This window comes from Rhinolophus sinicus, chromosome 2 (assembly GCF_057876585.1).
Source record: "Rhinolophus sinicus isolate RSI-liver-muscle chromosome 2, RSI-T2T, whole genome shotgun sequence".
In the NCBI taxonomy this organism is placed as follows: domain Eukaryota; kingdom Metazoa; phylum Chordata; class Mammalia; order Chiroptera; family Rhinolophidae; genus Rhinolophus; species Rhinolophus sinicus.
In genome coordinates, this window is record NC_142502.1 from 84,193,317 (window position 1) to 84,207,367 (window position 14,051).

The 14,051-nt window shown below is 37.3% G+C and overlaps 1 protein-coding gene across 5 annotated transcripts in view; it reads right to left on the reverse strand.

Annotated features, from left to right (window-relative positions):
• The window catches only part of ZNF451 (zinc finger protein 451), a 72,000-nt gene extending 62,996 nt beyond the window's left edge, over nucleotides 1-9,004 (reverse strand). For 2 of the 5 annotated variants that reach the window (XR_016020300.1, XM_019734653.3), the window contains exons 1-3: nucleotides 8,660-8,987; nucleotides 8,060-8,143; nucleotides 946-1,026 (exon numbers count right to left, since the gene is read on the reverse strand). Coding sequence is in view for 4 of the 5 variants with exons in the window: in XM_019734653.3 (XP_019590212.1) it covers nucleotides 946-1,026; nucleotides 8,060-8,143; nucleotides 8,660-8,680 (186 nt within the window). In the remaining variant the exon portion in view is untranslated. Of the gene's footprint in view, nucleotides 1-945; nucleotides 1,027-8,059; nucleotides 8,144-8,659 lie in introns of all 5 variants that reach the window. The other 3 variants (XM_019734654.3, XM_088795637.1, XM_019734655.3) reach the window with 3 other exon arrangements.
• Between the last annotated feature and the right edge of the window lie 5,047 nt (nucleotides 9,005-14,051).

A 14,051-nucleotide genomic window follows, 5' to 3' on the forward strand; every position in this document is an offset into this window, starting at 1 on the left:
TCTATGAATAACAAAACTTTCCAGTTGCATAGTCCTACTTTACGATTTGTAGCTTTAGAAGAGCTTACATATGTTTGTTACCTCATTTCATCCCCACAACAACCCTGTGAGGTAGGTACTATTCTTATTCGATAAAGAATCTAAGGTTAAAGGCTATTTAATTTATCCAAAGTCACAGAATTACTAAGGAGTGAAGCTGAGACTAAAACCTAGGCATTCTGACTCCAAGTCCAAGTCTCAATCCCCTGTATCACAGAGCCAAGAAACTTTCTGGCTGCCTTGGAACAAGAACCAGGAGTTCTCAAATCCATCAAGAAAATAGCCCATTAGTAGCCATTTGGGCTAAGACAAAAAAGACTAGATTGTTACAAAGGGCTCAGCTAATTTGATTCTCAAAGTAAGGGAAGTATTAGTTTAAGGGTCAAACCCACAACAAAAAAATCATAGAAAAGAAAGAAAACTCCAAATATACGTGGGATAAAGGAGGTTAAAAGGAATGATGACTGAAGTAATATATCACATGTAACCCTTCCCCACATTCCATTTCCTAAAGGATCTTCACATATCCTTTCTTCCAAGATAAAACAAATTTTCTGTGGCCAATTCTGTAGGGTATCTGAAGAGAGATAGGAAAGAAGGGGACAAGCAGCCAGAAAACTTGAAGATTTTATTCCATTACCCTTTTATCAGATATCATCTCGACGACTTAGAACTTTCCTTTGTCATGTTATCCTTCCACATCCTCATTGAAAGTAGAGGAACAAAACTAGAAGTAAGGTATGTTCTGGGTGAAGAATTCCTTGGACTAGCTATTGTGGCCCATTCTAACAGCAATGGGCCATTCTCTAAAGCACTAAACACAGCCATCATTGACTTGAAAACTCTTTAGAGAACGCCTCTTAAATAACAGAAATAAAGAAATGCAAGTCAATATAATGTACTTACATTACTATGAGAGGTGCTAGGCTCTTCATCATCACTGCTGACCAGATCAATGTATTCAAGAACAGGTCTTAATGGTCCTTCCTATGAAAGAATTGAGCAAATTAACAAGTTATGAACAGTTACTCAAACTAAACTAGCATTTAAAACAGTCATTTTTTTGTTGTTATTATTGGGACTGACAGGAATTCCTCTGAAGAGGACCCCTATGGCTGGCTGAAAATAATCAGAATAAATGCAGAAGAAAATATTTAGAGTATGTACATATAAGAATTGATGAGACCTAAACAAAAGGACCTAAACCCCAGTAAGAGTATTAGGACTATGTCAATTCCTTGGAGAAAGGATTATTAATATAGAAATAGTCTACAAGGACAGAGACATTATGATCCAATGTTTTTCAAATGTGACAGGTATCAATGATTTGTTAGATATCCAAGCTCAAAATCATGGGATTCTTTGACTAAAAGCTTGGTTTTATCTCCCACTCCTATAATCAAACATTAAACCTGATTCTTCTACATCCGTTCCTTCCATCCAGACTGACTCCATCATGGACCAGGCCTTGAATGCTAGACTTAAAAGCCTAGATTTTATTTCATAGGCAAAATGGAATCAATAAATACTAAGATGGGAACTACATTATGAGAGCTGTGCTTTAAGATTAATCATATAAAGAAGTAGGAAGAGTGGGGAAAGAAGAATAATTAATCAGTCCAGGCACATAATAATGCAGAACTAAAATAGTAGTGATGGCAAGGAAAACAGTGTTGCATATATATAAGAGAATACATGGCTATAATAGAAAAAAAAAAGATATTGGCTATAAAAAAACAAAACCCCAACAATAACAAGAAGTCAAAGTGGTCCCTAAGGTTTCAAGCTTGGGTGACTAAAAGAATACTAATGCCATTAATATAAATTTGGAATACAGAAACAGAAAGCTGACATTCTTTTGGACATAATGGGTTGATGTGCCAGTGGTTCACAGAGGTTATTTGGCAGACAGCTGGAAATGCAGGCTTGTAATCTAGATATATGAACATAATTGGGAATAGAGATTTGGGAGTGGCTCCCCTAGAAGATATTAACTTTAGCTTTAAATTGAAATTATGATGTTGCCAAGGAAGAAAGCAAAGGAGAGAAAGGAGAGATTCAAGGAGGTCTTTGAAGAAATGCTGGAATTTTAGGATTCAGGAAAAGAGCTAACTAGGTAATCAGAGATTGGAGAAGAACCAGGAATGCATAAATTCAGAGAAGCTGGATAGAATAAACCCCAATGAAAAGTTATCGGTGCTAAATATGGCCAAAACAACAAACAAAAAAATGCCACTGAATTTGTCAACAAGATTTTAAAATGCCTCTGAGAGAGCAACTCTCAAGAAAGAAGTGAGCACAGATGCCGTTCTCTAAAAAAATTAAGTAGAATATGTAGCAGTAAAGGATATAAGATTATTTTTTTTTAAAAAAAAATCCAGTAGATGCAAAACAAAAGAAAGGAACACAGGAGAATATAGATGAAGGAGAGATTTTTTTAGGATAGAGAAATTTGACTATTGGCAAGTCAAGTGATTAATTCAGTGGAAAAACTAACAGAAAGAGACCCTAGAGTCAGGAAGCTAAGATCTAGTAAAGATCCTCTTCCTGAAAGGAGCATCCAGTCTCAAAGATAGCTTGTTTCTCACCCTAAACTACAATTTCTCCCCAAGCAGGAAATTGCTATCCTTGCAGGTAGTGGGTGATCCAGCCACTGAGATAAAACCAGAGAGCAAAACTTCTGGGCGGGAATCATGTAAAAAAGTAATTGGGATTTTTGCCTGAGCTGTAAAAATGGAAGTTTAAAAAAAGAGAAAAAGAGGGACTGATATTCCCCCAACGTATGGTCAGCAGAGTTGCACCCCCTACTTTAATAAGACTAATACCTACCACTGGTATTAAGATTATCAAAATCATAGGGTGAATCTAAGAAGTAGAGGAGATAAAAATAGCTTCTCCTGTTCATATAATTACCTGAGTTTGCACCCTTCAAGAAATGTACATTAGGAAATTTTATTACATGCCCATAGCAATAGCACACCAAGAAAGCCCCAGGTTACCAGAAATACACAGAGGCAGAGCTTCCATGAACAGAGAGAGTAGGTAAAGGAACAAGGGAGGTGAAAGATGGTAATAGGGTACAAAATAAAAAGTAGAATGGGCAGGGAACAACAGAATAAGAACAATGGTCACAAATTGGATTTAAAAGTAGATGTAGAAATAGAAGAGGCAAGAGTAAAAATAGGTAAGACTATCAAAAATTTACTATTGGAGTGAACCATTAAACTGATATGCAACCATTTTTTAACAACTAAACGATGACAACTTCATAGAATTCATATTAATTACGAAGAATAAAAAGAATCAGGATAGGGAATCCAAAAGTTAAGAAAAGGCAGGAGTCATTTAGAATAGTTATTCATTCACGCAACAAATGATTACGGAGTTATAAGTGATAGAATAGTAGAAGAAGGCAAGTGTCTGAGACCGCAAAGAGCAAAGAGGCTGAGTGGAAAAATAAGGAAAGAGAAGTATCTCAGGAAAAGATTACTTATAAACAAATACTTTACATTTTAGGTAATTTCCACAGTGGATATGGAAAAAATTGTACCATAATGAAGGAATCAAAACATTTTAGTACTCCATTTACTTTACTGTTAATCAGTTAACATTTGTCATTCAGCCCTGTATAGGGATTGAGCTAACTTTTCATTCATGCACATGATTTCATTTAATCCGCACAATTACTTCACAAGGTGAGATACTACTGTATTATTACTATTATCCCATTTAACAAATAAGAAAACTACCTGAGGTATACCTGGTTCTCTAAACATGTAACTGGCTGTGTGGTCAATGCAACTCTGAGGTAGTTCAAAATATATGTACTATTTTTAAATCAATGCTTATTATCTAAGTTTCTGAGATAATTTTCAGTAAGAGAAAAAGGACTACCTGTTATTATACCCACTCCAAATAACTCATAACACTTACCGAAAAATAAGTTACTAACTCCAGAAACAAAATATTTATAATACAAAGATCAAGAATAATTTCTGGGGGCGGCTGCTTGGCTCAGTTGGTCAGAACACGAGCTCTGAGCAACAGGGTTGCTGGTTTGATTCCCACATGGGCCAGTGAGCTGCACCCTCCACAACTAGATTGAAGACAACGAGCTACCGCTGAGCTTCCGGAGGGGTGGCCAGATTGCTCAGTTGGTTAGAGTGCGAGCCCTCAACAACAAGCTTCCCGGTTCATTTCCAGCATGGGATGGTGGGCTGCGCCCCCTGCAACTAAGATTGAAAACAGCGATTGGACTTGGAGCTGAGCTGCGCCCCTCACTACTAGATTGAAGGAAAACAACTTGGAGCTGATGGGCCCTGGAGAAACACACTGTTCCCCAATATAAATTTAAAAAAATAAATAAATAATTTCGGGGGTGGCCAGTTAACTTAGTTGGTTAGAACATGGTGTGAACAACACCAAGGTTGCCGGTTCAATCACCGCATGGGCCACTGTAAGCTGCACCCTCCTTAAAAATAAATAAATAAAAGAATAATTTTTTATAATATTTATAATGACTGCTTGTATCCTTAACAAGTATAAATGCATGTGGTCCTCCATTTACAAGGTATTTTATTTGAATTTGCTCCATTCATCAATAGTAAACTATCACTCTCATCTGCTTTGTACCAGTAACAAAGTCAAAGGATTCTACTTCCAAGGCCACACAATTTAGGGGAAGGAACATAGGCACGAGCAAAAGAGATTAGGAACACAGGAGTTGCATTAATATTCTAAGTTTAGAATTTTTTAAATTATATAAAAAGCTTCCATTCCTGTTATTAAAAAAATGATTCTTATAAAACCAGAACACTAATTACCTACTAACTGGAAAGTGATGTCAATATGCTAAGATACGGCATAGAGTTTACCCCAGTCTAAAACAAGGAATCTAGATTTTAGCAGATGAAAAATCTGATCTAAAACTGTAAATAATTCTTGTTTTTTTCCATAGAGAGACGTTAGAGACATACGATTTATTTCTATAGTCTTGCCCAGTTCAAAAATTTCAAATGGTTCCCAACTGCTTGGGAACCAAGTTCACATTTGGTTCACAACTCAACAGCTATACTATCTAATCCATCCTTCCCTCTCCCACTCAAAAAAAAAAAAATCTTCCAGAATTACGTAAAATGTTTTCCCAATGTTTATGCTTTTCCTTATTTCTTCTCAAAAATGACCTTTTAAACACATAAAAATACTAAATGCTACCTAACCAAATACATTGAAAGGCTTTTTTGTTGTTAACACCACGTACTTGTTGTAAAAGAACTTTCTACTACAACTATTTATATAGTTTTCATCTATCTCATTTCTCACACTGAAATGCTGATACGTATGAGTAGGATGTATTTCTAATTAATCTTTGTAGCTCTAAGGTACTTAATTCATGACTTTGTATATGAGCTCCAACATTACTTTTATTAAGCTAATTATAGTCCCAAAACACCCAGCCAAAAGATAGCCTAGTTTTTTACCTATGACCCCTTCTACTGCAGTTAAAGTATTATGATTTGACCTATGTGCTCCTGAAGTTCTATTTATGTAATTATACCTTGATTTCCTTCCCTATTTCCACCTGTTCAATGATTCCACATTATACCGATAATCTCAGCTGAAACCTAAATCTCATGTGCTATCTTCAAGATTGTGATACGTTACCTCAGCAGTTTTTATACCTTTGTTATCTAGTTAGCACTGTGAAAAATCACGTCATCAGCTCTTAGAACAGTTAGCTTTCTGGGAGTACACTAAAATATCCGCAGTTTCAAAAAAAAAAGACATAAAGATGATGGCTGAAGTCATAAACTAAACAGAAAATGAGAGAAAAAGACCTAAATGAAAAGTTTTTATTATGGTAACATTGTTTCTTGATTTGAGCATGGTTTACATGGGTACATTGGCATTGCAAAAATCAAACAGTACACTTATGAATTATGTTCTATGTCATGTTTCAATAAAATTTAAATGAAAGGGGTCATTTTTGCACTTCCACATCTATATTATCTCTTTCCTTCAGCATGCTATGTTTAGTTTTGGACTCTGTATTTTGCAAACCACAAAGGGACTGCTGTGCTACCATGTGGATTAAAGATGAGAAAATTAAGTTAATAACAGCGAACTAAGAAATCCAAACCAGAGTAAATCAAGAAATGACATAATGTTGTTTTTGTGTACGAACAAATCTTAAGTAGAGAAGTATTTATTATCTTTATTGGATAAGCATTACCTCACGGTGTCAACTATAAGATTGGGTCAGAGAAAGAAATATAAAACTCTGTCTTTAAAGGTACTTTAAAATAGAATTAAGGTACTATTGTCATTTAAGTGTTATCCCTAAAAAAGGCAGAGGGAATGTTTTTAATAGGTTTCTTCTAGTATTGTAATTGCATTTAATACATATAATTCATTTCTCCATTTGGAACTATCCAACCTTTGAACCTACATTTGGAAACAGAAATAAATACAAGATGTTGTATCAAGTAGAATACACAAAACACTGATTGTATATTTTTTATTCTACATGAAAAGATATAACAGATTCTTTATATTTAAAATAAAACTTAAATTAAGAGGATTTTTAAACCAACTTAATACAAGTTTATATTAGTCACAAGTTACACAATTCTTCATTCCAGAGTACCAAAAAAAATTTTTTTCGAATACTATTTTAGTAGATTCCATCTCTGACTTTCAAAACAAGGCCCATACCTCATAAAGAAGTGTGTCAGTCTTATGTTTATTTGCACAATATCAAGATGAATATTCTCCATTCACAAATATTATCAATATAAAGGAAGAAAGTTATTTGTCCTGAAGAGCCACAGAATCCTGTTATCAAACATATTTCAGTCCACAGTGAATGAAAGGGCAGCACACAATTCTTCTACTCCCCCCACAACCCTTAAAAGTTTAAAATGAAAAGGACGGAATATACCATATCCATTAGCCTTGGAGAAAAAGCCACAGAAGTGATCTTGTGAAAGACTCCTAAACAAACCCATTACAATAAACAATGGATCACCACAATGGCCCTAATGTTGGGGTACTAAAGGATAGTTAAAAAAACCAGTTTTACAAAGTTGCCCCCAAAAGCAACAAACACAAATACACATCAGAAAGACACTATTAAAGAAAAATTATACACCTTTAATAGCACACCTCAACTAACTCCAGTATTCAAAAAGAGTCGGTTAGAGTGGAAGTATTCTCTAGCTAACTAGGACATGACTTTAGGCAGAGGCTTTGTAATCCTTTAACAGTTTGGGGTAAAAATCATCCGAATGTCTGATTTTTTCCCTAAACCAATGCTTTATAATGTGTAGTCCAGATTTTCATCTGTCCCTGCATTTTTCCATAATGAAGATTCCTAGGCCCCACCTTCAAATTCTGATTCAATAGGTTCAGAGTGAGGACCAGGAATCTACACTTACTAACGCTTGAAAACTACTGTCTCTAAGGGAATAAAATCAAGAGACACAGTAAGTTCCTGGTGATGCAGGGATCTTCATTATGAACATCAATTGTACTATGCTGTAACATCATGACCTCAAGCTTAGCGACATCTTCAAGCTATCTGCCTTCATGTGATGGAGCTACGTGCTCAGGTTTTGAGTTCTTGCCACCCTTCCTGTTTTCTATCTCCTTCCTCATCCTTAGCCTTCATTTCACTCTTATCTGTGGGTCATCTTTTAGAAGATACTCTTGCCCCATTTCAGAATACAGTCTTAAGAGACCAAAAGTGTGCATAGATAAATATAAAATGGCTCTACACGAAAGCATGAGAAGAGTGATTAAGTGTACAGTATGCAATTTAGGCCACAACTTTGGGATGGCTACTGTGGTTGCTCAGAGACCTCTTTTGGTAAATTTCCTAATCCTACGCCAGGCTCCACACTGTCCAGTACCTATCGGACATGCATCCGTATTTGTTGAATGATGAACAAGTGAGATACAGTCACATAAGAGCTTACCACGAATAGTCTTTGGGAAAAACCCAAATATCGTTGGTACTTACACTAACAAACTGAATGTCATCTTCATTTTCATCCGCTGTGGACTCAGATGCCTCAGGCCCAGCTGGAGGGGCAGAGTCTATTATCTACAAAAATAAGCCAAAACACGCTTATCGTATTATACTGCAACGTACTTGCAGGAAGAGATTTTCCCAAAAAGAATGAAAACGGCACAGCTTTAAAAGAAACCTCACTGAGTACAAGTCGGGTCATGCCTCTGCATACGTGGAGCTGTAGGGACCGGACGGCGAAAACGAGTTACTAGCCCCTTCGAATTCCCCTATCTGCTCAAGGAAGAGGGATGCAGGCTTACTAATGAAGAGCAAGCGTGTCTCAAAATGTCGCTCCCACTGGCAGAGCAGCGACAACAAGGGACTCCGGAGCCGGTGCAGGGGGCCGGGGGCGGCCGAGCGGCCATTGTTGTTGCTGGTTCCTCGCTCAGACCTGCACCAGCCCGGAAAGCTGGGCTCGGCCCAGCACGCTGAGGGGATCGCCCCAACACGCCGAGGGGATCGCCCCATGGCTGCCGCCGAGCACCAGGCCTCAGACCCAACAAAACACAAAACCCTTCGCGGTTCGCCTGAGAACCCTCGACGACTCACCTCGGACCCTGGGTCTCCCATTTCTCCGACGGCTTAACTGACAGCACCGTTGCTCCTGCTGTCCCTGCGGCCGCCGCCGTCGCTGCAGCCCGTGCCGCCACCACCGACACCGCCACGACCTCCCTTCCCGCCGAGCACCGCTTCGCGCCGCCGTGACCCGCCCCTGCGTGAGCGCCGACGCCGCCGACGCCGCCGTCGCCACCGACGCCCCCGGCGAAAAGAGGTGCAAAACCGCTTCAGAAAGAGCAGCGGCCAGCTCTAGCCGCTGTCCTCCGAAGCCTCTTTCGCAGTCTCGTCCTTCCTTCCCCGCACGGCACAGGATGATGGGAATTGTAGTTTTGTCGCACCCGAGACCGCCCTAAGCCTCGGAGGAAAAGATCGGAAAAATGCCCCAAGGCGCAGCGCATGCGTTGCACCGGGGTGACGTCGCTGCCGTTCTGGGGAGCGGTGGGCGGGCTCGGTTCTGTTTTATAGAGCCGCAGGGACGAAGATGTGGAGGAGGGTTTGCAGTGGATTTTTGTGTGGTTGTGGGAGTGAAGCTAAGTTAAAGGCGGGTGATAGGGACTAATTTCTCAGTTTTCTTTTTTTTCCTTTTCTGCGGAGGGCCAGGTTAGCTGAATTCTAAGATCAGGCAAGCAATCTGATGTATCTTTACATTACTCACTTGTTCCCTAGCTTCAGTCTTCCAGCTACAGCATGTATTAATAAACCTGAGGAAGAAAATTGAGGATCAGAGCTCCTGTCTCCAGGTTAACCTGGAGAAAACTAGAGTCCGGGGCCCAATAGGACAGGAAGACGAAGGCTAGCTAACTTCATCACCAAGCTCTAGACCCATGATACTAAACTATCCTTTTTACAAGATGTTCTCGGACATTACCTTAGGAAAACAATAGTTGCCCTTCCATGTTCATACTCAAAAAGCAGTCTATAAAATAGTTCACTCATGTTCAACTATGTGTTTTAATTTTTTCTCAATACCAAACAACTTTTTTTACACACCAACAATTCTCAATAAAGGTTTTGAAAAGAATTCAAGTCAGAAAATTCTTTTAAATCTTAGGTTCCTGTTTTTGTCTGTCTATATACAAACCTGCCATCTTAACAAACGTACCTATGCCTGTAGTAATTATTGCCTAATACGTGATGTGATATTTCCTGCATTTTCTCCATGTGCTTTATGACTTCAGTTGCTTTTCTGTTTAGTAAGTTTGAGAAATTTAGAGGCAAATTGAGAATGAGAGACCTGCCTGTTGTATTCCTCAAAGCTGTATGTAAATATCTCTAAAACTTGTATTTAAGTTTTGCCTAATGTGCTGGTATAAGTTCAGTGGAACATTTACTTGACTGGTTGCAGGTAGGAGTTAATGGGTGAAACTCTTGGAAAACATGCATTATTATGTGGCTAGAGCCCCCAAATGCTCATACCCTTTAATTCAGTTGTCATTGCAAGGATTTATCCTGAGGACATAATTTAATCTGTAGGAAAAGCTTTATGCAAAATATTTATCACAGGTTTATTTGTAGCAGCAAAAATTAGAAAACATCTAAATGTCTAATGATTGGGGAATGGAAGTTTCAACTTTGGCATATACTCTACCAACATAACACTAGAGAGTGTTTTTACCACCACTGAAAATGTTGAGGAAAAAAATTAAACGCTTATTTTTCAAAACTTCAAGATACATGTAATATGATCAAAACCAGGCAAACCATGCCTGAAATGAGAAACCTACTAAATATTAATAGTAATTTTCTCTGGGTAGCTGGACTATGTGTATACAAGAAAATCTTTTGAAACCCACCAACAGATTTTTTAGAGACTTGCCTGTAGTTACCACAAAGCCAGATTTATTTAGCTTGGTGTAGCAAAGGAGAAAAAAAACAGGTAAAGCTTGGGAGTCTCTCAGTCCTAGGAAATTAAGAAGAGATTGCGTTGGATGATTAAAACCAGGCCAGTCTGCGAAGTAGGGAACTAGTTAGAATTGGGAGAAGCAGAGTTGTTTGCTGATTGGTTCAAGATTCAAAATGGAAACTTTTACTTATGGGGAAATGCTTTTTGTGTGACTTAGGAAATTTTTTATGTTTCACTTGGGCTGCAGATCCATTATTTTGCTTTACCAGTTAAGATCGTGAAGGGAGCCCATCATTGGGTTTGACAACCACTCTAATTTAGCTCACTTAGATTTGTCCTAAGCAACATCATAATAGATTTCCAGATCTACATCAGTGACATTATGATGATATTCTCCATTCAACTCATTTATAACAAGTAAAGGCTTCAACTTTAGTTTTATTTTCATCGGTATTCTATTGGCTTTCTTGCTGTTCTTGTTGAATGAGTCTTTATAGAACCATCTGTCTGAACATTGACTGCACAGCAGCATTTAAGATTCTGGTGACCTGGTTCTTGACTAAGGGAATGCCACCAAGAGGCAAATTAAATGCATCAATAGGGCTTAAACCCTTATTAAGAATCATTATCCAATGTTCATAAATCTCACACACATGTGCACATACACACACACTCAAAGGAAAGTCTGGCTAGCATGAGCCTGTAACTTACATAGACATCATTTAACTTGGGCAAGAGAGTTCATGTATACACAGCACCAAATCTCATTATGGTTTAGTAAAAGCAGAAATACTTCCAGTGCAATTATATTATTAAGAACCATATTTGGTTTGGATTAAATGTTCTTGTTTAAAAACCTGGCAATTATATTGTTAAGAACCATGTTTGGTTTGGATTAAACACTCTTGTTTTAAAACCTGGCAACTTGAATGGTCTCTTTAACAATTTCTAATAAAGTTTTTATAAAAAGATTTACAGGCAATTATCCCAACAGAATATTCTTCAGGAGAGAAGATAGCTCTTTGGATACTATTGAACCAGTTGTCATTGTCATTTCCTGGGAGTTATGGGATCAGAACAGAGCATTTGATTCTGTAAGAATATAAAAAAACAGCCCTGTAGGTCTGTGGTGCAATTTCTTTGTTCCTCTCCAGTCTACTATTCTGTACAAGTGTTGTGCATAAGAAAAATAAGCCTGCTGGAATGCAGGATGAAAGAGGGTGGCTCATTTCTGGGGTTGATTCATAAATACAAGTCACTTTTCTCATTAGAGTAAGCTGTATTACCCTGTTCCCCCAAAATAAAACCTAACCGGACAATCAGCTCTAATGCGTCTTTTGGAGCAAAAATTAATATAAGACCTGGTCTTATTTTAATATAAGACAGGGTATAATATAATATAATATAATATAATATAATATAATATAATATAAATACCGGGTCTTATATTAATTTTTGTTCCAAAAGACACATTAGAGCTGATTGCCTGGCTAGGTCTCATTTTCGGGGAAACAGTATTTACTTTAGAATATGGACATTCTCCCTTTCAAGCAATAATGTATTTGCCCTTAGGAATAAACTGAAAACAGTAATTTTTCCTGCTATCATTAGACATTTTGAATAATTTGCAAAACTTCCTACTCCCTTTCTAGAAATATTTGGAGGATCATTGTTCACTGTATTTGCATCATAGTAATACTATTCTTCTATGTAAGGCTCCTGAACAAGACTTCCGGTGGTTCAGCTTGTAGTGGGTCAAGAGGATTTTGAAAATAACCTGGACAACCAAAAGTATTAGAAGTGGTTAGTATTTATGAAAGGAATTGGTCTGTTGCACAGTGTAAGTGTAGGTGTAATTGTAACAATCTTGCTGGCAGGTTATAAATATTAGATCTATTTAACCTCTTTTATGATCTACATGTTAGAATAGTTGTCAAAATCTAGTTACTGAAGAGCAACTGTGGAGGAATTTAAGACACATACAACTAATATTTGTTTCTTCCCCCAAGCTGAAGGAGAGTGTGAAATCCTAAACAAAAGACATCTCTTACAGAAAAAAGACACAGAAAAATTGCAAGAATAACATTTGTTTCTATCATGTTCTCTCTCCACACACACATATATACACTTTTTATATACATACACATATATACATATACAGAAATATATACATGTATTTTTTTCTGAATCATTGGAGAATAGGATGTATATATCATCCCTCCTCATCCCTTAATATTCAGTGTATATTTCCTAAGAATCAGGATTTTCTTTGACATAACATAGTACTTGTTTAGTCTACTTGGGCTGCTATAACAATTTACCGTAGACCGAGTGGCTTAAATAACAGTTGATTTCTCACATTCTGGAGGCTGGGAAGTCCAAGATCAGGGTGCCAGCAGAATCGATTCTTGGTGAGAACACTCTTCCTAGTTTGCAGTCTTATCGTATCTTCACATAGCAGACAGCAGAGAAGCAAGCTATCTTGTGTCTTTCTTATAAGGACATTCATCCCATCGTGAGGGCTCCAACCTCATGACCTAATTACCTCCCAAAGGCCCCAACTCCAAATACCATCCCACTGGGGATTAGTGTTTCAACATATGACTTTGTGGGGGAACACACACATGCAATCCATAACAGTACTGTTATCAAAATCTGGAAATTTAACATTGATATGCTTTTTTGTAATCTACAGACCTTGACACATTTTGTCAATTGTCCATTCCAGGATCCCATAATGCATTGAGTTGTATGTCTCTTTATTCCTCTTTAATTTCAAGTTTTTAAGCCTTTGTCTTTCATTATATTGATGTTTTTGAAGTATTAAGGCCAATTATTTTATAATATGTCCCTCAATTTTGGTTTGTCAGATCTTTTCTCATTAGATTCAAGTTATGCATCACCAGACAAAATACTAGAAGTGATGTTGAAGTGTTTTAGGTAATCACATCTAGAGGCACGTGATAGCTATCTGCCCCGCACTGAGGATGTTAATTTTAATTATCTGATCAAGGTGTCATCCAGTATCACCACTGTCTTTCCCCCTTACAACTAGTAAGCAATCTGTGGGGATATACTCTCACACCATGCAAACATGATGCTCTTCCTGAAACTTATTCCTTTTTATATAGCATATTCTGATGACTTTTGCCTGTAGCAACCTTTATTATAATGGTTACAAAATGGTAATATTATAATTCTACCGTTCTCTCAATGTTTTTTATTGGCTTTTTTTTTGTAAGAAAGAGTCTCACCTTCTCTCTTTAAAAAATTTTTATTGTAAGTATGAATTCATTGGTTTCCTTTTTGTAACCTTTCATTACATGATTTTTTGATGTTTGCACAGAGTATAAATACTCAGAATCACATCAAGAGCCTTCATTGCATGTTACTTCGTCGTCATTTTATAGATATTAGGGGTTCCATTCCAAATATCAGAGAGGATTAACAATTTTCCTTGTAGGTCTACTTATTCTACAATGAAACTTACAACATTTCCCTTAGCTGTAGTTTAACCACTATATATTTATGTTCTGATTA